The 23,757-nt window shown below is 35.6% G+C and overlaps 2 protein-coding genes across 4 annotated transcripts; both read left to right on the top strand.

Moving 5' to 3' along the window:
- The first annotated feature begins 2,403 nt into the window (after positions 1-2,403).
- On the top strand, positions 2,404-6,202 carry pi15b (peptidase inhibitor 15b). 2 transcript variants are annotated; one of them, XM_039675895.2, is made up of 6 exons: positions 2,404-2,743; positions 2,903-3,199; positions 4,168-4,286; positions 4,519-4,651; positions 4,730-4,845; positions 5,012-6,202. In XM_039675895.2, exons 2-6 carry the CDS (start codon positions 2,933-2,935, stop codon positions 5,145-5,147), a joined length of 771 nt encoding a protein of 256 aa, XP_039531829.2. In that variant the 5' UTR covers positions 2,404-2,743; positions 2,903-2,932; the 3' UTR covers positions 5,148-6,202. The 2 variants fall into 2 exon arrangements, with proteins under 2 accessions (XP_039531829.2, XP_039531830.2); XM_039675896.2 differs by having other exon boundaries at positions 2,406-2,743; positions 2,979-3,199.
- A 1,459-nt stretch (positions 6,203-7,661) lies between these two features.
- On the top strand, positions 7,662-16,466 carry crispld1b (cysteine rich secretory protein LCCL domain containing 1b). Of its 2 annotated transcripts, none has more exons than XM_089131249.1 (15): positions 7,662-7,890; positions 8,393-8,702; positions 11,236-11,354; positions 11,463-11,595; positions 12,044-12,159; positions 12,253-12,353; positions 13,252-13,413; positions 13,652-13,712; positions 13,797-13,863; positions 14,018-14,148; positions 14,237-14,280; positions 14,369-14,441; positions 14,567-14,636; positions 15,297-15,430; positions 15,750-16,466. In XM_089131249.1, exons 2-15 carry the CDS (start codon positions 8,445-8,447, stop codon positions 15,835-15,837), a joined length of 1,557 nt encoding a protein of 518 aa, XP_088987375.1. In that variant the 5' UTR covers positions 7,662-7,890; positions 8,393-8,444; the 3' UTR covers positions 15,838-16,466. The 2 variants fall into 2 exon arrangements, with proteins under 2 accessions (XP_088987375.1, XP_039531680.1); XM_039675746.2 differs by having other exon boundaries at positions 7,664-7,890; positions 15,786-16,466.
- Positions 16,467-23,757: the final 7,291 nt, after the last annotated feature.

The raw sequence follows: 23,757 nt of genomic DNA, 5'->3' as shown, positions 1-23,757 counted from the left end.
GTCATTAACCTAATTTCATTTCAATACTTTTATTTTGGTCATAGAATTAGTCTGAGACAATGTCACTCTTTTAAAGAAAAATATAATAGTGTTAATGAAATTCAGCATAGAGGCTCCAGAGGCTGTTTGATGATCTCCCATTATGCTTTATGAGATTTGACTCCATTAATGTGCTTCATTTGAAATTGTTTTCATTACAGTGCTCATAAACCTCACACGTTAATAAATTGCCCCCCAAAAATTCTATCTAGATTGCTATAAACAGAACTGCAGTTTAAGTGAGTGCATTAGAAGTTTGTTCTCTTTGTGTTCCAGGGAATTCTATTAAGTGACTTATGATAGAAAGGGAGGTTTTTAATCTCTCTTTTTTTTCTTTTCTTCATATCTGTCCAGTGCTTTTATGGAGTACTGAGAGAATTGTTGTGCTTGGAGGTTCCCTTAAGGGGGAAATGGCTTTTCTCTCCCTGACATTTCAAAATGTCAGAACAATAAAAGCAAATATTTATTTATACTTTGTATCATAAATGAGGAAATGAGCATATACCAGCAATTCAGCATGGCGAAGGTGAATGAACACAATGTTCCTGTTTGACATTTTCATTGGTCCCTAATGAATAATTCAGTACTGTCTCTTTTTATCATTATAAGTTGTTGCTACAAATATGTTTCTACTTTCAGTTCTAGATTTAAAGACTGAATGAATCGTGGTGAACCATTCAACCTAATGACCAAAAGATTTCCTCATGCTCACACCTTCATATTAAACCTGATCATGTATTTGTTGTGTTTTCACCATTATGGAGTTTTAATTAAATAGGGTAGATTTAAGTGTGTAAATGAGTTTTGACTATAAAATAATGGAAAGCATTGTGAATGAAATGGATAATTGCCTCATGTAATGAAGATGTATATGCAGAAAGCAGTCTGAAAGACTGCAATGTAGCATGGCAAGCTTTTCTGGGACTCTTTTTTTATTACTGCAGAATTCACAGAATACAGGGCGCATAAGTAGGTCGTTCGAATAATCTTTTTAGAAAAAAAAATAAACAGCAGTTATATATAGAAGCCATTGGCTTTAGTGAACCTCTGATTACAGGTTTGTCATTTGGAAGTTTCCCTGGGACAGTTTTTACCTCGTAAGGGGAGCACAGGGAAATGAAGTCGTTATGTTAGCTGCCAGTTAGTAAGAACATCACTGGGTGGAGTACACAAATGCTAAGCAAGGATGGCTTGGCAGTAGACCTTCTCTTTCCAGCTCCCACTCTTCAGCTAAACAGCACCAGTCAAAGTGAATGTGCACTGTGATATGATCAAATATTCATTATTAAATATGAATGAGTTAATAAAATCCAATACCATGCTCAGGTGAAAATAAATCCATAAGATTAGATATTCATCTTATTCATGGTTTCTTGCATGCTGTTTTATATTTTACCCCAGATAAGATCCCATCTCAAATTATGCAGTTTACAATTATTTCTCTATTCTTTAAATATGTTTTGCCCCTCATACACTATGACATTTACTGTTTATTCTGTTCTGGTTATTAGAGTCACTCTAGTATGCGCTTGCTTCTGTTTTGCTGATTTATAGCAAATTACAATTGTGTGATACAGAAGTCAAAATAATGGTCATTTTTCACTATATCCTTTATCTCAGTGATAAATGATATCACTGAGAGGAACATTTAACATGGTCCTGTGAAAAGGGGGACCAAATAAGGTCCTCTGGTATAATCCAACGCAACTGAAAAAGTTGCAATGAGATGAGATAATGTAATGCATTGCCTTATTTAACCCAATTACCCAATTTAAGATGTAACCCGTAAACGTCTCACTTCTGGACCAAATAGTGCATAAGCAGTAACACTCAAATCCAAGAAAACCTGCAAATTCACAGTTCAGTGGAAAAGGGGAGGAGAGTTAACAGGGGAGTGGGATCGTATGTGCGTCACGTTGCTCTTACTCTGCTTCCACCTGCCAAAGAAAACGATATGCTTCTAAAGGGCTTCTTAACTTGGCTCAGCACACATGCTGGCAAATGGGCTCTTTGGACTCAAACACTGAACAAGTGTATCTGTATAATGAATAAAGAAAATCATATACAGTATGCTAATACAAAAACATATCTCACTATCTCATGTTAGCCATACTGAGAAAGGTTAATTGTGTTTATTAACAAGATTTTTTAGTCTCTACAAAGGTTATGGTATTAGTCTATACATTGATTTTGTGACATTTGTCTTTTTTTTTTAAGGAGACAAAAAAATGCATCCAGTAACATGCATATTTTTAATGCAACTAATAGCAAACTATGATTAATTAGTGTTAGTACAGTCCTTCTGGAACAGCCTAGGCTACTTATTTTTCTGGAATTGTAGAACATAGAACCGTCTATCTGGGAATCCCGCCTATCCCTGTTCTATATCCAAAAGTATTTCTTTTCAAAAAAAATATTAATAATTTATATTTATGTAGCCCATTTATTAAACTAGCAGTGTAATAATGTAACAGCCAGCACGTAATTATATATTTTTATTATTATTTACTATACTGCAATAGCTGGCCTCATTCTGGTGTTCAGGTGACCGCTCGCAGTCAGAGCACCTTGCGCTTGCCTCCTGAATCCCAGCAGCAGTAGGCTATAAAAGCCAGAGGCAGCAGTGGACGGGATGAGATATCTCCATCAGGATATGAGACTCACAGCTGCTCCGCACATTCATTCAGATACGAACGACTCCACGGTACGATGTAGATCATATGCAGGAATCTTACACACACTTTTTATATAGCCTATTACAGTGTATGTGATATTTTTATATAGCCTAATTAAAATATCTTGTTTTGTCTTTTTTGTATCAGTTATTTCATGTAAATGTTCATGAGTATTATTTTACTTGCAGATAATCACTGATTAGTCACCAAAAGAGGAGATGAAGACCATCAACTTTTTTACCGATTTGTTTCTTGTATTCGTAGCCAGTGATGCGAGCGCTTGGATTACCAGAAATGCGTCTGAAACGCTCACCGGAACCAATCTCACTATCAAAAAATCGGAAATGGGGGATGACGGATTGGCATCCATACCCAAATCAAGGCGAAAACGGTACATTTCTCAAGATGACATGATAGCAATTCTGGACTATCACAACAAGGTGCGCGCGAATGTTTTTCCACCTGCAGCAAACATGGAGTACATGGTAAGCATTTCCAAAAAAAAAAAGAAGAAGAAGAAAAAAAAAAAGAATATGAAGCATTTTACCCCTCATTATCAACATTAGCTACAGTAGCTAAATGAAACTGAGATTGAAATGCGGCGCTGCATTTACTGTAATTCATTCCACAGCTCCTCCTGCTGGATACAACACAATAATACTAGTTTATTAGTCTCAAATAATTTAACCGGTAAATGTATAGCCTAGGCCTACTTATGAGTTTAAAATATATTGCATACTCGTTGATTTATTTTACAGAGAATGTATGAGTATAAAATAGTGCTTTCTTGATTTAATGTAAACATTTCGTAGGTGTTGTTGTCACAAGACCAGAACAGTTTAATCCCATGTTTGTTTGCAATTATTACAAGTAGTCTATTATAAAGTAAACCAAGTATGCCATTTACACACACACATATTGAGAGAGAGAGAATTAAACATCTCCGGTCATGTGACTAATCACACTAGGGCTGCATCCAAAATAGCATGGTCACGTGATAATGACAACCTGTGTACAAAACAAAAGCAAAAATGTAGTGGCCTACGTCCAGTTTACATTCATAGTACACACACTATATTGAACATACTTTTAGTAATTGCAAAATAATTATTTATTCAAGTAGGCCTACCTAAAAGAATTTGATTTCGGATGCGTAGTGTTTGACTGCGCAGACTGATCGGTGTATATGACATCAAATTAGGCTACCACAAGAGCAATTAGAGAGCAGACAGTAACTGTGATGCTTGTATGTTTGTAACTTACATTCCAATAAATAAAAAAAAAATAGAGAGCAGACAGTACGTAGCAGATAGTAAATTTCATGTTGATGGCATGGCATGGATTTTATATGCTTTCCTCCATGGTTTCTAATGTAAAATAAGTAAAATAATAATAATAACTTAGAACTTTTTTTCTTGAAGACATTTACCTTTATTTTGTATGTATTTTTTAGCTTTGGGATGAAGGCCTAGCCAGGTCAGCAGAAGCTTGGGCAGCCACCTGTATTTGGGAACATGGACCTCCTTACCTTCTCAGATATCTGGGTCAAAACCTCTCAGTTCGAACTGGCTAGTAAGTCTTGCAGGTGAACAGTTGTTTGCCATTGACAGAAAAACCTCTCATATCTTTAGTGTTCCTTGAATAAAAAAGAATGGTGCTCATTTAAGACTTAAAAATGTCACTTTGGCAGCATTATCAAATTACAAATGATGAACAAAACTCAATGCCAGTCTAGAATTGTGTTTTGGATACAGTCCAGTGTATAATACTGTCCCCCCACCCACCTAAATTTTGCTCCTACCAGTTACCGCTCCATTCTTCAGCTGGTTAAACCTTGGTATGATGAGGTCAGAGATTATGCATTTCCATACCCGCATGACTGCAATCCCCGCTGCCCGATGCGCTGTTATGGACCCATGTGCACACATTACACACAAGTGAGTTTGTTGCAAGTCATAATTCAGATTAAGCAAACAGCAAAAACGTGCATGTGTGACTCTCTCTGAATGTTACAGATGGTGTGGGCATCATCAAACAGAGTCGGATGTGCCATCCAAACCTGTTACAATATGGTAGTGTGGGGCGCTGTGTGGAGGGAGGCAACGTACTTGGTCTGCAATTATTCCCCAAAGTTAGTCATGTTTTTATCCTTTACTGTGACTCTAGCCAGACCTTACACTCCACAAGAGCACAGAGTGTACCGTTCTTCTTAGTCTGATAATGCCAGTGCACGACTAACGTGTTACGCATGCTTGCCTTTGTGGCATATTTTTAAACGAATCCTATTTTTTTTTCAGGGGCAACTGGATTGGTGAAGCACCTTACAGAGTCGGTGTGCCATGCTCAGCCTGTCCTCCAAGCTATGGAGGTTCATGCAGCAATAACATGTGTTTTCCTGCCATCAACTCAAACTTCATGTACTGGTTTAAATAAGCTGTCTGTCATATGTTTAACACAATTTTACAGTAATGCACTGTGTAATATATCTTTGAAATATATATATACATTTTGTACAGCAGATTTAGCTGCTTTTTTGTATGTGATACTATCGATTCCAGAAATGGTGCTAATGTTACTGTAATACAATCTTAACATGACTGTTTTAGGATCAGCCATCATATTGATGCTCATGTATAGTAGTTATAGTTTCTTCTGGTTCACAGATCAAGTCTGAACTGATCACTCTATATGAATGTTTGTATTCCACTTTTATACACTTTTCTTTTTTACATCCGTTATGTCAGGGTTTTTCCAAGGTGCTTAGACATTAAACATTTAAGCTATTTTTTGTTTTCATAGCTGTACATGTATTTTCAGTAACAAAGTTTTTTTTAATGATAACGTTGAATGTATTTTCAACATTTTTATTTGGTTATGTAAAGTTCTCATGTTTAGCTTATACAGTTTGTGTGTGTAACTATGTCAATTGGCAAATCATGATAAATGATCGTGGAATGGTGCTATTCTGTTTCAAGGATTGCTACTCTGAATTTGATTTGCTTTTCTCTTTACGTAATGTTTTGCTGAACAGTGATGTTGCCATGGTTACACTAGCATGACCTCAGATTGTGACCTCTACCAACCTCCACATTCTAGTTTGTTAGTTCTCTGGGAGAGATGAGGTGCACCTAAGCTATTCAAATTATGATTGTGTAATTTCATATACAATGATATAAAATGCATTATTTTGTGCCTGCATAACAGTTCTTTCAATTGGTGGCTCACTGAGATATGTTAGGCCTATATATTCCCAGCATATAGTAGCGGTATTGTTTTTTTCATGTTCTTCTTCTTTTTACAGTAAATGAGAGATATAGATTGTATGTTCTTTAATTTATCTCTCTAAACACAAGATACCTTAACACTATTGCACTGAGATTGTTTATATTTACTCCAATATGCAGTTGGTGTAGTTTAAGTTTTTCTATAGTTTTGTAGTTTTAGTAATATTGAAAATATATCCTAATAAAGAATTCTTTACTACTTTTGAGTGTCTGTTTTGGGGTACTGTTTAAGGTGCATTGTATGTGTGTGAAAAGTGTCATTCAGTGGTAGTTTTATTAATGATATTGCATTTAAAAAATTGTATTTGCAAATGCACACTGACAAGAGATGTATTGGGTCATTTGTAAACACATTTCACAAGATTTCCCTGGCATGTTCACATTGTTTCAGTGTCTTTCAGAGACTGCTGCACTACTTTATTGATTGTGTAAACATGTGGCTATGAAACTAAATGGTTTCAGTTTTCTTGGACAGTTCTTCAGTGATTCTCCTCATCCACTTTTCAGATTGTGTTTTTCATTATTTCTTCTTTTGTTAACCTCTTGTGTAACTTTGAATATACTGTATGCCTTTCTGTTCTGTTTCTGTTGAAGAATTCAGAGCTGTCTTCAAATCTTCACACCTGAAAATATTCGTGATCACTGTGCAAGACTGATCTGATGAAAACATTCTCAGCATTTCTGTATGTTTATAAAGCTGAAATACGAGAAATGGTGAACCAATAGTATGTTTGCTTAGGAAAAAAAAAACAATATGCCCCTGTTTTTGTAATTTTGCAGACCATCGATATTGGCTGTGGATGTGAGCACAAAGAAACAAAAGAAAGACTCCCCCCCTTTCGACCATCAAATAACACTCATAACAATCCAGCTCTCCCAGCAAAATATAGGTCAAAACCACTGCATTGCCTGCTAAAGGCCCTCTCGTCCAACAGATACATCTAAATAGTCATTATTTTATTTATATTCACACTAAAGAAAAATCATCCTTTACCAATTACATGAGATGTGCACAAATTTACAGTAAAGAATACCCCTTAAAGTACTAAGATTACAGGAAAAAGTATGTGACTTATGTGACTTTGCCTTAGAAAGCTTCACAAAATAAAATTCAAGCTGTGGAAATCAGTTTTGTATAGGCTAAATGTAATCAATATGATCATCCAGCCCAAATGGCATTATGGAGAATTTTCACACACAGTCAATTTTATCCATATACCGAAGGCTTTAAAAATCACTCAATGCTGTCATCTAGTGTTTATTTGGCCTATTACACAACACTGCACAGCATAATAGATAGATAGATAGATAGATAGATAGATAGATAGATAGATAGATAGATAGATAGATAGATAGATAGATAGATAGATAGATAGATAGATAGATAGATAGATAGATAGATAGATAGATAGATAGATAGATAGATAGATAGATAGATAGATAGATAGATAGATAGATAGATAGATAGATAGATAGATAGATAGATAGATAGATAGATAGTGTTGAATTTCTTTAAAGCATGTAAGATAAACACACTAAATCACATAAAACACAAATAAAAATAATGATTTGTTCACTCTGACTAAATTACTAAATACAGGAAAATGCACCGGTATATATATAGGCTACCTAAACGCTTCTGTGCTGTGGGTGTGGCGGTGTGGTTGTGGGCGTGGCTTAAATGTACACTATAAATGAGAAACGCAGCATCACAACTTTAAACATTTGAACGTTCATTATTTAGCGGCACAAAGACCCATGATGACTCATTCATAAAGAAACTTGCAAGCAGATCAAAACAGTTGCCCAGGCTCGTGTATTTGAAATGCAAAAACTGCAGAGAAACAATATTTCAGTAGATCAACACCGGATCTAAAGCGGAACCGCATAAGGTAAAATGCTGCTTACTTTCATTTTAGTGTAAAGAACATTTAACATTTCTTCTGCAATATGTCAAAGGAATTGATGCTACTACAAACTTTGTAAGGGTAGGCTACCTCTAGTAACTACTATTTTCAGAGATGGCATTAGAGTTAGCTACTCATAATATAGAAGATGCAATAGCCCTTCAGACTTCAAAGACTTGTGTGGTTGGTTTTAATACAGGACACGAACGTATGAAATATTGCATGTGTGTGGCAAAAGACGTACACAAGTCTTTGACAAGTTAGAAACTATCACCTCAGTTGTGAAAATGCTGAAACTGCACTTTTCAGTCAGGCTTGTATGAACTGATCTATTGCTGAGCATCCATGCGAACCAGTGCACATAATCAAATCTAATGTCATTCTCTTATACCAAATTATGTATACATTTATTACAAAAATGTATATAAAAATATACATTCATGTGCGTTAAAATGTAGAACTGATTACAATCATTTTGATTTTACAGGCAGAGGACAGATACCACTTTGGATTTTGTTGCTGACAGATGTAAAGGAAACATGAAGTGTGGACATGAAGATTTGTTTAGTGGGTTTGTGCTGCTTGTGATTGTCCAAACAGTGGTTTCCATGGTCATTCCCAATGCCACCCACTTAGAAGCCATCCTGGAAAAATACATGGATAAGGATGAGGCATGGTGGCAATCTAAGCCAAGGGGCAGGAGAGCAATTTCACAAAGTGATATGCAACTCATTCTTGACCTACATAATAAGCTTAGGGGTCAAGTGTACCCCCCTGCCTCAAACATGGAGTACATGGTAAGATCACATGATTCTTCGTCAGTCACATTCCTGCTGAATAATTTTCCTAACCTACAGATATAGCATGATCCAATATATATTTACTGCAGAAGGACATACAGAAATTGACAGTAAGACTTTGTACCTGCCAAATAGTCAATACGAATAAATTGTCTACTACCATTATCATTTTGTCTAAATAAATAAAAAAACACTAAAATTAAAAAAAAAAATGTTTTTAATGGCACAACTGAATTTAGACATCAGACATCATACCATTATAGTGTTGAAAATGTATATTTTAAGATTGTAGTGTTAGTAAGCTATTACAGTTCTTTACAGATTAACTGAGCATTAGATGATGGCAAAATAATCTAAATGTAAAAATATAGGAAATGAACATTTAAATATGCATTATCTGCCGATAAATATCAAATATTATCGGCAGGTACCAATAAATTGAAAATCTCTCATATCGGCTGATAACTAATACGGTACTCCTATATCGTTCATCCCTTCATTAAGTCAAACTACAGGAATAAAATATCAAATGTAGGCCATTTCAAAAACTAGGCTACTGCCTAGTTCAACTTTTCCATTGAATTTGGAGTTAGAAGGCTATTTATACATTAGAGGGGTCATGAAGGGGCTCTTAAATTTATCAGATGGCTCTGCCAACCAGTATTGGGTTACCCACCATAACCGCACTTTAAACAAATGCATCCAAACACACTGAACTACAGTCAAGTTTGTGGTCTACAACAAACAGTTCATCAGGTCCATCAGGAAGGCCAAAATGCAGCTTCTTCTTCCCACGTTCTGTGGCTCACCTACTGTAAATGGCATTCAGCCAGACCTCTCAATTGCTTTCTGGCCAAATATGACCTGATACTTCTTAGAACTCTCTATGGTTTGCTGCTGCTGCTTCTTCCCACTTCATTGCAGTTGGCAGCAATGCAGGCAAATTTTGACTCGCACTTCAAAGAACAGAATAGAATAGAACACTAAATGTCCAAAATATCATTAATTTCCCTGCATTTCACATGGATCATTCCATATGACTGACACTTGCAATCAGCTGTAAGAGAACCGTTTCAAAACATTCTTAGTCAATTACTTTTGAGTTGATAACATCTGCGGCGCTCTGGGACTCTGAACAATTCAGAGTTAAAACTGTCAAATGCCTCCAGCCTGTATCCCTCAGCAAAGTTGAACAGAATGTGTCTTTGTGTGGGGCGCAGGTAGGGGAGGAGACATTAGCTACCTCCATTCTGTGCAGTCCTCTGGGTAATTACTCTGAAAGGGAAGTGGAGGGAGTCGCAGAGGATGCATATCTTCCTTGGAATGCACCCAGATGGTCTCTGTAACAGCAAATTAGGCATCACAACAAATAAACAATGTCAAGTTGGGTCTCAAAGGCCACTTAAAATGCCAGCGGGCTTTGCATCTCTATGCTGGTTCTGCTCATATTTGAAAGCTTGCTAGGCTTTTATGCGCCTTAAAGACCGCTATTACATTTACATTTATGATAAACATTTCAAGTGCATGTTGACAACAAGACATATTTTATACAGCTCACATTAACATCATTAACAGCAGGAATGCAATCTAAGTAGCATCTAAGTTAGATTACTGTAAAATGAAAATTATTTGATGTGTTTATTGTGCAAAATATAAAAGAATGATCAAGGTTCTTCAGCAATAGTATTTGTTCAGGACTTCTGGAATGGAATGCACCAGCTCTGCACACATGGAATAGATTAGCGCACTGGCAGGGCAGCAAACGACGTATATGTAATTCTAAATGAAACTGCTGTGAATTGAAATAATCAGAGCCCTGTGCAGAACAGTACACTGTGCTTATTCTTTCATACAAAACAGTTTAAACCTGTAAGAAACCTAATGGTAGGGTTAATGTCTTTTGTCCTAAGTTAGTGAAACAGAAATGCTTTATGGTTTTTAACTTCAACTGCCCCACTTGTAGATTTATATCAATCTACTGGTCAGAAACAACCATGCATTGATGTACATAGGCAGAAGCAGGTTCAACCATATGCCAAGAATGTTATCAGAATATCAAACATTTAAACATTTGATGTTGTGTTTTAAATGAGTAGCTAACCCAGAAATAAAAAAATTCTGTTATCTTTTACTCATCCTCATGACTATCCCTTTAAAATTTGGACCTTTTTTGGCCCTTAAAATGATGACAGATTCAGCTCCTGTGTTGCATTTCAAAACAGGTGTGACTCAACCAGTACAGTATTAAAGTTGCTACTAATAACCTATGTATTAGTATAAGTTATCACAAAACTGATTGGGAGCAGCTCTGGAAAACAGTGACACGTAGCTCATTCAGTCTCTGCAAAATACCAAAGTCACACATGAAAACACACAACACAAATGAGATACATTTATAATCAATCGAAAATACCTTCACAGCTTGCTCTCTTGTAAATAACAATTCGTCCCTCTTGTGCACTCAAATACAGGACTGATAATTATTTGATGTTGCTTTGTGATAGTGGCTTGGGTTTCTATGCTGTTACAGGTGTGGGACAATGAACTGGAGAGAAGTGCTGAGCACTGGGCACACACTTGTCTTTGGGAACATGGACCGTCTCACTTACTGACCCGAATTGGCCAGAACCTGGGAGCTCACTGGGGCAGGTGCTGTATTAAAATTGATACAAACAATATTGAGGTCAATAACAATTGCATCTCATGCAGATCTTATACAGTGCATTAACTGGTATCTTTAAATATGATTGTCTTCAGAGACAGACCCCCGACATTTCATGTCCAAGCCTGGTATGATGAGGTGAGAGATTTCAGTTACCCCTATCCACAAGAGTGTAACCCTCACTGCCCCTACAGATGCTCTGGACCGGTCTGCACTCATTACACACAGGTAAAAACACATTCATGTTACCAAATCAACAATATCCACAAAACCCTGGCAGGAAAAATAGTCACCAGTTTACGTTTTGTCAATTTTCTTTTTAAATGTATTTTCACAAGATGCATTGTTTCAAAGCACCTTTACAGAAACTCATTGTCACCATTTTATTTTAGTTTCATGCATTCTTTTTTAAGCAACAGTTGAATGTGGGTGGGTTTTATAAAAAAAGCAACATAGGCGCCGATAGCTTTGTGATTATCGCACACATATAGAGCAACTGCGCCTCCCGCAAAATAAAACGATTTTTTTCAAAATCTCTACTGTCCTATCCAATAAACCCCAAAAACATAACTTTAAAATGTTTTGAATTTTTTTTTTTGACATTTTGTGACAATACAAGCACTCAAGTAGGCGAGATATGCAATGTAGTAAATGTTATATTGTGATTTGTTCACAGCTGGTTTGGGCCACAAGCAGCAAAATTGGCTGTGCCATCAATGTGTGCTACAACATGAATGTATGGGGGATGATCTGGACCAAAGCCGTGTATCTGGTCTGCAATTACTCTCCCCCGTATGAATTTTCATCTTTTCTTTCATTTGCAATATAAAATAGTTCTAATAAAGCATTATTATTAGCTCTTGCCTTGTGCCATCCTTTTCTCAGAGGAAACTGGTGGGGACATGCACCATACAAGCACGGGACCCCTTGCTCTGCTTGCCCACCCAGCTATGGCGGTGGTTGCAGAAACAACCTCTGCTATAAAGGTACTAAACTAACTATATTATTCAATTGTTTAATGTTCACGTATTTAAATATAGTAACTTACTGTAATCTGTTCATTTAGCATGATTAAAAAACAATGAATAATAAAAAAGATAAATAATTTTCAATTAAATGTCAATTCATTATCTTGAATTATATTGGCAGTAAATTGATATGTGATTAATTGCAATCAATTTGATTCATTATCATGACGTATAGTAATGACTTAAAGAGATGTCTGGAGGGGTTACAATGAAAAATTAGGAAAATATAATATTATATATATATATTGAAAATGAGGGAAGAACAAAACACTGAACTTGGTTAAGGTATTTATCTGATCAAATTATTTGGAAAAAATGTATCTGATAAAATTGTAAATTTGGAAAAATCTGATAAAGTTTGGCAAAAAATTCAAACTACAGCCACAGTTTTTATTTTACTGTGCAAAACAAAAGGTGTAGAAAAACAAAAAGCTCACTGGGGGGAAAAAAACATATATTTATTACATTACAACATAATCGGCTATTATTTTGATATATTATCTCTCTTGTTTTTGCCTGTGTGCCTAATTTCGGTGTATGACAACCTGTATGACAAAAAAAAATTTATTTGCACAATTTGCCATGATTCATTGTGTCATCACAAATAAAACAATTGACGCAAAGCACAACTAAGCGGTACAACTAAGCAACAACACATTTTTTTTTAATACTTCAATAATAATAGGTAAATTTTCCTAGGCCAGACATCACTTTTGGCCAATACTGTATTATGCGGTTAATTTGATTAAAACATTTTAAGCTAAATTAGTTATGAAAGCAATATTTAGCTAACATTTGTGAAGGCTGTAAGTCTTAAATAATATTGAAAAAAGTTATTAAATTGTGCTCTCTTCAGATGATGGCAGTCATTATCATTACACCCCCGAGGCAGAGGAAAATAACTATATCGAACCAGAGCCAGTCCGAAGCCATGACACTCACTACAGGGATGAGACCACGACTCCGTCTCCCAATGAGAACATTGAGAGGAATGAAGTCGTCAGTACTTCCCAGATGTGTAAGCTAATTTAAGCTCATTGGTTGAAAAAGTGGGTGGGGCTGTAATGTCTTTGCTGGGTGACATCAGAAGGTATGTATGTTTCTGTGTACATTTTCTTGGGGTGTGTTTACAAGCAGTTTAATATTGAAGAAAGAGAGAATCTTATTCCCCTAATTTAGCACACGAGAACACAGTACTAAAAGGTTAATCCTAAAATACATAACACATCTTTGTTTCCATATATTTTTTTATGCAGCTCAGCAAGTAGAATGTGATACTAGATTACGTGATCAGTGCAAAGGAACTACTTGTAACAGGTATAATTCACACATCAGTTACTAAAGATGTGGTTGGATCATGCCACTATGAATTACTTTTATGACTGGTCAATCTTTAATCAGGTTCGAGTGCCCACCAGGTTGTTTGTACAACTATGGAAAAGTATTTGGATCAGGTCATTATGACATGGTAGGTGAATACATTTGCTTTCTATTACTTTTTATCATCAACTGTCAAGATGTTCAAGTTGATTTTTCCAGTTACACATTTATATACTGTATCCAATTTCAGATGGATTGTGGTCAGCTCAGGGTCTCTCTTATTAATGTTGCTGTTTTTCCAGCAATCCAGTATCTGTGGCAGCGGCTTGCATGCTGGAATAATAGATGATGATGGAGGCTGGCTGGATGTCACAAGGGTGGGCAGAAGGCAACGATTCTCAAAGTCCTTCAAAAATGGAGTTCAGACTCTGGCGTAAGTCATAGAACCTACATGCTCGTTTCATGCTGCTGGATGTAGGTTCAACATTGTTCTCATATTTTATTTCCATTTTATTCCTCAGGAAAAATCAGAGTGCCAATGCCTTCACCGTAACAAATGTCCCAGGTCAGTGCACAGATAATCATTCATAATGAGATAAAGTTGCTATAGTTTCAGAAAAGAAATTTAAAAACAAATGTTTTGTGACTTCCAGTGAAAGCAGTTAATTGTGAAACTACGGTGGCACAATTCTGCCCTTTCAAGAAACCAGTCCAGCACTGTCCCAGGTGAACTTTACTTTATAATCAAAAATATCATTGACCGATTACACAAGATACCATGAAGTAAATTTGGAAAAATCAGTTTGTCATTAAAAACGCAACAACTAACAAGATGTTGTGTTTTTTTTCAGGTTGTATTGTCCTCGTAATTGCTTATATGGTAGCTATGCCAGAGTAATCGGAACTCGCTATTATTCAGATGTAAGTCTTCATGCCCATTTTCACACATCGCACTGCTTTTCCATTGTTTTTCTATGTAAACATGCACGAAATGGACATCTTTGGTTATTGCTCTCATATCTTGTATCTTTCGAAGTGTCTCACACATGACACATGTAAAAAAAAAAAACTTGACACTTAAATTAAAAGAAGCATCTAGGGACATTTTTTTTCCATTTCTCTGCCCTACAGATATAAGGCATTGTGTTTTTAAGCACAAAAAATCAAATACAGACTTTTACCAACATTTTCTGTTTCTCAGATTCTCCTTCTGAGAAACAAACCACAGTTCTCTCACAACCTTGTAAACTATCAAAAACGTTTTCAAACTGCTCAGATTTGCTCTGACACCAAAACTTAATTTAACTAAAACTATCCACATTATTTGTTATATCTGTATAGCAATATTATATGTAAAAAAGTCTCATTTGTGTCTACTTTTATTTTCAGTTGAGACTTAAACATAACTGATTACTCGCATAAGTCTCCTGAGCACAGAACAATGAGTTCTGTCCAAAAGAACAATGTCTGAGCAATGAAATGTTCCTCTGGGTTGCAATATAGCAGCTATTAAGTCACTGTTACTTGTTACAACTGCTGTAGAAAATGAGCCATATATCCTTTTTCTGTCCCATTGAGCAGAATTCCAGTATATGCAGGGCAGCGATCCACGCAGGGGTGATTCGAAGTGACTCCGGAGGCTATCTGGACGTAATGCCTGTGGACAAAAGGAGGCAGTACAAGGGCTCCTACCAGAATGGCATCACCTCAGAGAGGTACTGAGTGTGTTGAGTCAGCTTTTGAGCTACTACTGCTGTGTAGATGATCTTTCCTTTTTGGCTTCTGGTCCTCAGACTAATTATCTAATATCCCTCTATATGAGCTTGGTTGGATAACGTAATCATTTTATTTAATGGGTGGCTGAACGGTAATCTTATAAACTGCACTTCTGCTAAATAAAACCAGACCACCAACACAGCCTGGTTTTATTTTGCTTCATTACATAGCATGTTGAGGGTATCATAAGTATCTGAAGCGTGATTAATGAATCATAATCATGCTAGATATGAACCATATATCTTTCTATCCTGCTAGATCTGGATTTATATTGGCCATTATTCTTCCATTTAGCCTACAGAATCCCCCAGGAGGAAAAGCCTTCAGAGTGTTTGCGGTCATTTGAAACCATCTTCCAAGGACAGACGCAAAGAAATAGAGCTCTTGGTAATGTAACAGCCGGTAATTACTGTGCATTTGGTTTGCTGGTCTTGCTGGGCTGGATTTAAGGCCAGTGCTGTCACGAAAAATATCCTCAACAGGAAAAAAAAAAAAGACATTGACTTTGACACCATCTGGTCCCCCCCCCCCCCCCCCCATGTAAATGTCATGTATATACGATGTGTAAATACAGTTTTTATTCATTGCATTCATTCGTGTATGTTTTTATAGAGGTGTATGTTATTTTAAGCACATAAATATATAAAGCATTCCTTAAAGTAACAAAATAGGCAATTGTGCATGCGAACACAACAGTGTTAATCTCTGAACATGTCAAATGTGTAGAAAAAGGCCATATTATATTACAGTTTATATTTTTGTAAACATTTTTTTAATCAGTGTTCAATACAGTATATTATGCTGCGAATGTTCAGAATCTGATACTGTAACAACCTGGCAGGCCAGGAATTCATTAATCATTATTGCTATAGAAGATTTTGAAAAATGTACCACAAAAGGAGCAATATGGAAACGAAGGGAGACTTTTTGTGTTATTTATTATGCAATCTAAAATAAAGATATTTAGACTCATAATTCTTCTGTTTCAAATATTACTATAATATCCTATTATGACTTTGACTGTGAACATTTTAAAGTACATCTTATTGCTGTGAAAGCACATTCAAGAAATATTTCACAATGGTCCCATCACAATCTTTATTTTTGATGTATTATGTATTTGAATTTCTGTGATTGTTGGCTAAACACAGCTGTGAGGTTACTTCAAATTCAAGACTCTGAAAAGCACAGACAGAGCCTCTGCACCTTGAAGAATGAAAACCCAACGTGCCTCATGTGAAAATACTCAACTTCTGCTGGCAGTGGACCGGCACAGCAGACAAAGAAGGACATTGTGTGTATGCTGGTGTGTGTGATGGTTTTAATCTCACTTCCTGGAGTGCATTTCCTCCATGCAGGCACAGATGTGGTTGAGTGGTAGTAGCAGGCTCTCTGTCACTCACCTTGACCTCTCTCATTTCCTGTCTGCCCTCTCAGGCTCTCTCAAGATCATTGCCTCCAGGGTTAGAGAACCCTAGATTATCACAAAATCACAAGTATGTTCCTGCCTTGTTCATATAAAAGTGCACTCATTCAATTTCTCCTTATTAAAAAGTTTTATTCGAGAAGAAATGAGTAGAACACTACCATTCAAAAGTTTGGGAAACATTTCCCAAAAAGATATATTTTTTTGCTTTTATTCGGCAAGGAAGCATTGAACTGATTAAAAAAAAGTGTCAGTAAAAACATTTATAATGTAATAAAATACGTCTGTTTCAAATATATGCTGGTTTTTTTAACTTCTATTCATCAAAGAATCCTGGAAAAATGTATTTTTCTCTCTATATATATTTATCTAGAAGCAGCACAACTGTTTTCAACATTGATAATAAGAAGAAATGTTTCTTGAAATGCACCGAATCAACAAATTAGAATGATTTCTAAAGGATCACATGACACTGAAGACTTGGAGTAATGGATGTTAAAAATCCATCTTTACCATAACAAAAAAACAAAAACCTTTATTTTAAATTGTATTTTTGTTTTTATATTTATTTATTTCTTCGGTCAGTCATTTAGAAATCATGTCATAAATCATGTAACACAAAAAAGAGAGAAAAAAAAATAAAATAAATAAATAAAAAATAACACATAAATTGTAATTATACATTTTACAATATTACTGTTTTTACAGTATTTTTGATCAAATAAATGCAGTCTTACTGAACATAAGATACTTCTTTAAAAAAAAAAAAACATTATAAAATCTTACTGACCCAGATAGTGTGTGTGGAAAAAATGACTTACATTCATTATGAGAATAAGACTTCAGTCATAAAAGTAACCCTTAAAATGCTGTTTTATTGTACATAGAGCAGGTCACCTCATGGAGGACACCATGTTGAAATCACATGACCAGCAAAACACTACTCTTTTCATCTCAGTAATCCTCCTGTTATTGAAGACTTCTGATGGTAGAATAAAGTCATGACTGACCATCTACAAAAGCATTTGTAACAAGGTCACAAATGTTAACTATAGCATACATCTTGCTTTTATGAGCTTTTGCAAGACAATTTGCTCTGGAAGTTACACATTGCAGTAGTTCTTTGTCCAACTACACTTTGAAGCAAGCTTTCTAAATAATTAGTCACCAGTCTGTTGACAGTTACCTGGAGATGGAAGCTGTGTTGTGGAGCAAGCAGAGCAGATCTGTATGATGGTATCCAGAGAGAAGAGGCATGCATCAGAGCTCTGTCAAAATTCACAGGCCAGTGTGGCAGAAGCTGGAGCTGGAACAGGATAAGGACATGTCTGTACTCAAGACACAGAGGATGGCACACCAATCAGAGAACTGCATACAAAAACACAATGGGATTGTTCCTGGAGTTTTTTTCTACACACATATATATATATATATATATATATATATATATATATATATATATATATATATATATATATATATATATATATATATATTTTTTTTTTTTCACATTTGACAATCTAAGTCTCAACCCCAGCAAACACATGCCTCTATATCCTCAAATATGTTGTGGACCTTTGAAGGAGGGTGTTGAGTGTGAAGCTACACAGGTTTCACATGCTCATGTGTTCTTGGATTAGATCCAAGGTCTGAAAACAGTGTGACTTTATATTTGCACCCAACAGACTATTGGCTGGATGCATAAACTGTAATGAAAAATCGTTGTGGTTCATATTGTGGTCAAAATATGACCCCCCCCCCCCCCCCCCCCCAAACATGAGCATACCATGTTTTTTCCTAATAATGTGGTTCATTGCCATGACCTTAATAAATATGATTAATCCTCAATATTTATTAGACTGAGAGAGATCCTTAACTAAATATATGCATGATTACGGTCTAGATCAGGGGGTTTCAAATGGGTCTGGGGTGCCACACGGGGGTGGAGGTCTATGGAAAATTTTAGATTTTTTTTTTTTTTTTTTTTTTTTTTTACAAAATGTAAACTTAAAATATGAATTATTGTGTAATGCAGTACTTTCTTATTTTTTAAAATTTGATAATCAAGTTAAATTAATTCACATTTAACCCATGTATTTGATTTAATGCATGAATGTTTCGACCAATTATCATTCGGGTCTTTAGTGACCCGGATCTATTTCTAACACGGAAGTATCGCTACTGTCGCGATAATATAAAACTCTCCTGATATAACAATTACAGAAGAATAAAGCATATTTGTGTTACATTTTGAAGCTTAAAGGGTTCAGTTTGAGCAGATGTTTTATACCATCATCCTCGTCAGAGCTCATTTCCCAGTAACCCTGCCAAACATGGGTTTTGGGCACCATGAAAGTGGTTTGGCTTTTCATCACCATAGTAAATTACATTCACGGCTAACCAGGTCCGAGGCAGGTTGTGTCCCAGGTAAGAGGTTGCAAACCGAGACTTTGAGTTGTGACACGTCTGATAGGATAAAGTCAATCGACCTGTTTTTGCCAAAATTAGGTCACTATACATAGCAAATGATTTTTAAAGACAACATTAATGTTTATTAAGAATAGAAATTTTGTATGATTTAGACAACATTTATGTAATTATTAGGCTACCCTTAATCACACATGTACAATTTAAAAACGTTTTTTTTTTTTTTTTACAATTTAAATTCTTAACTGTACAATTTAAAACTTTTTATTGCACAAAATGTAATTTCAATGGTGTCATGCTCTCAGCGGCCAATAAATCACAGCGGGAAACAGATTGTGGGTTTCACAAACCACATTAATCCAAGCCTGGATTAATTTTCTGTTAATATTTCTGTCAAATATTCTTTTATACCTTGAGGACATGCGCAACCTGCCCTTGCTGTCCATAGCCTTTAGATTTGATAGGCATTTTTGCTATGCATGATTATACGCATAGTGCATTTTATTATTCGTATTTAGCATTGGATTTTTCCCTGCTACCCACAGTCCTTTCAGAACAAACCTGTGACCCACCAGTCGAGAGCCAGTGGTCCAGAGAGAGGTGACCACAGCATTGAACGGTAAGGATGTCTATTTGTGACCAATCCATTTTTGATATCCACAGCCTGGTCAATGTAAGCCAGTTTCTAGAAATGCCTCACACATTCATATGAATTCCTCAGAAGCCACTCTGTTGAGTGGACGTATATGGTGTATGCGGTCGACAATAAGTACCTTCACATAAGAGCTTGCAGAGGCCATGTGCGAGCTCACCACCACAGCAGATTTTAATGAGTATTATTCTAACATACTTACAGCAGGAACTTGGTGATGAGGGTGCGTTTCTTTGCATTGCTGGTTTGTATAATAATAATGGAATATTTTTAACAGTGCTTATATACATAAATATCCAACTCCTAACCCACAGAAGTGTCATATCTGGTTCCAGATGTTTTCATTCTATATGTGTAAGTGTATTTCTGAAAATAAGACATTGTGCATGGGACAGAATTACAGGAAAACTGTTGTAACTTGATCTGAGAAACGTTATGATTCCAAAATGTTGGTTGCACATGTTGATGCCCTTTCTGATGGGTGGAAAGAGTGGGTCATTTTGATTAAATATAGTTTTACACACACAAAATCTTTCAAACTGAGGCCACACCATTTGCTGAAATGCTGAAATATTATTCACCTTTTTTTTTCCTTTTCACCCACACACTCATCTAATGCCAACCCTCCCGTTTCTCACTACCCTAAATCTTTTGCGTTTCCCCCTCCTGGATGCGATATTGGCTGTGTTCTAAGATGTATTTGTCGAGATCCCACACACACTGAGGTTGTGCCAGTGTGGTGGTTGTGTAAGTTTTCCCTATGTTCACACAGCAGTAGTAAAGCAAAGAGCTTTCTGCCCACTCCCTGTACCCCCACTGTATGTCCTCGAAGAACCTGAGGAAAATTTTCCGCCATGGCTAAAATAGGCATGCTAACGTTTGGCACGAGCCCTTGGTGCCCTCCTGTCGCTGACCTGAGCACACAACCGAGCCTATATTTTGATCTTAATATTTATGAATTTCATTAAATTGTATATTTTGATTCATTAGGAGCACACACCATCTCTTGAAATCCCGACAGAGGGTTCGTTTTTGTCAGCTTGTGTGAAGCCAACCGTAAGAGAGTGGTTTGTTTGGGTTGGATGCCTCAGTGGGTCATTTTGATTAAATGTCCTGAATTAATTCAGGCACTGATTATATGTTGCTTTGTTTATCATTATTCTTACATTTATCAGCAATATGATCTGCTGCTTTAAATGAATTAAATCCCAACTTGGTTTCTTGTGACTCTGACTTTACAACGTGACTTTAGCCCAAATCTCAAAATTATGACTTTATATCTCATGTGACATTATATCTCACAATTATGACATTATATCCAACAATATGACTTACAACTTTATCTCTCACAATTTTATACATCATAACGTGATGCCATATCTTACAATTATGACTTTATATCTCATAGTATGACTTTATATCAATGTGACTATATATATATATATATATATATATATATATATATATATATACAATCACAATTACTCATTTATATCTTATAATGTGATATTATATCTCACAATTATGAATTTAAATTCAATCATTGCGACTTTATATCTCAGAATTGAGACTTTATATCATATAATCATTACTTTATATCTCACAATTATGAATTTATATATTATAAATTGTGATTATATCACAATTATGAATTTATATCTCACAATTATGACTTTATATCTCAAAATAATGAATTTTAATCTAACAATTGTAACTTTATATCTCACAATTATGACTTCTGTCATAGAAATTTTAATACAGTAGATAAGATTAATTATGTTAACTAACCATAAAGTTATGATTTTATATTCTATCATGTGATAAAATCTATCATACTTCCACTTCTTTGTCTAAAGGTGACTAAACTTTCCATTCTAGATCTAACAATAAAAAAAAAGATAAATCTTAATTCCTTATTTAGGATGTAGCCATGAGACGAACTTTCAATATGAACTAACCATCTAACAAACTTTTGACTTAATGTAACCTTGGTTAATGTAACTTTGAAAATGAACTGAACATTCTGTTCTTTTACTGTATGACATATTAACCCCTTACAACTGTTTTTGAGGATATATAGGATATTTTTGCTGATGTCACTAACAAAGGATGATGAGGGGATGGGGCTTGCTTTAAACAATGTAACCAATCATACTGATAGAGTGTGACATGATCAGTCATAATGAAATAATTAGTCATGGTGATTATTTTTTTATGTGTCTGGCTGGCATTATCAGATAAAACGTGTACTATTTATGTTTTAAATTTGCATTTTACAACCGTGACTTACACGTGATTATGTAATGTTACATCTCACAATTCTGCATTTTTAATGAACAATTATGACTTTATGTGTTATAATTATGGCTTTTTAATCTCACAATTATGCTTGTATATCTCATAAATGATGATGGCCAACATCACAATTATGAATTTGTATCCACAATGAGTTTCTTTCTCATTTTAAATGTATCACAGTAACCTTTTTTCCTTTTTTTTTTTCTTTTACTCTGAGGCAGAAACGGACATCCACAATATAGGAAACTATCCTAAAGTCAAACTGCTTATAAAATCACTGGCACACAGGTTTCTCATGTATTGAATTAATGAGGTCCCAAACCTCTGGCAGAACATAGATTTTCTATGCAAGGAAGCATTTCAAACCACACTATCAATTATTCTACAGCAGAAAATTTACCAACCATTTCAGAAAACAAACTTTTTGCTGTGGATGTGTTGCTCTGTCTTCAAATAGGCCTGGCCTATGCCCTGTAACTGAATGCTGACTGTGCAGTACTTACATAAGTGCACTGTGCAGTGTGTACTCATGCGATGACATGATTTCATCCAAGTCGTGGTGTTTATATGGGTGCTGGGGTTTCTTTCGCCAAGGGTAAACAGCAAGAGGTGCTGCTTATAGAATTGGACCGCTTAATGATACGGTCAGGAGACGCGCTAATCCTCACTCTCCACGTCATCTCTGACCTTTTTTCTGTTTGGAGGAGGTATTTGATTTCATCTTTTTTTCTCACTTTCACACATAAACCATTGTGGACAGTGGGTGAGTGTAAAATCTTGATCTGATGGAGGTGAAGCAGTCAACGCATCAAACCATGGCACACAACCAACAGGAACGCCAGTAAAAAACAGTTTTAGATACAAAATTATTAAGTATTGTAGGCTGATCTGTTCCTCTTAGAGTTTAAGACAACATGAGTGCATCATTCCAGTCCAGTCTTATGCATTCCCAGTTTGTATAACCTGAAATTATTTATTTTGTATTAAGTTTTTATGTGTTTGGACATAAGATTGGATGTCATTCAGTTTTTTGGTCTCCAGTGCTTGTTTCATCTAACATTAACGTGTTCACGCAACAAATCAAAACATATGACGACATAAGTTATGTACAAGCACAAACTACCTGTTCGCCTAATCTATAATGTTTGTTATTTTCATAATGTAGACACCAAACATTGAGCAAAACTCCTATGGTAGGCTCGGGTAGGCTATGTCAACAAGTGTCAACCGCTGTTTAAATGCAACACTGCCCTCTACTGGACTCTTTGACTTAATTTCCTCCTGTTGTTATTGCAATTTTCATTTCAATTAGCCTTAAGCACAAAAATCCTTTTGTTCAACAGATGTGATAATTCATTATCACAAGGAAACCAACTGGGCGGTTTGGAACTAGTCCATCTCTATCCCACAAGTAATATTTTATAAGCCGACCATGACTGCACTACAGAAATGTTCAAACTTAC

The sequence above is a fragment of the Pimephales promelas genome, chromosome 5 (assembly GCF_988280905.1).
Source record: "Pimephales promelas chromosome 5, fPimPro1.hap1.1, whole genome shotgun sequence".
Taxonomy (NCBI): domain Eukaryota; kingdom Metazoa; phylum Chordata; class Actinopteri; order Cypriniformes; family Leuciscidae; genus Pimephales; species Pimephales promelas.
The sequence above is the reverse complement of the archived record's forward strand: the minus strand, read 5'-3'. Positions and strand labels throughout refer to the sequence as shown.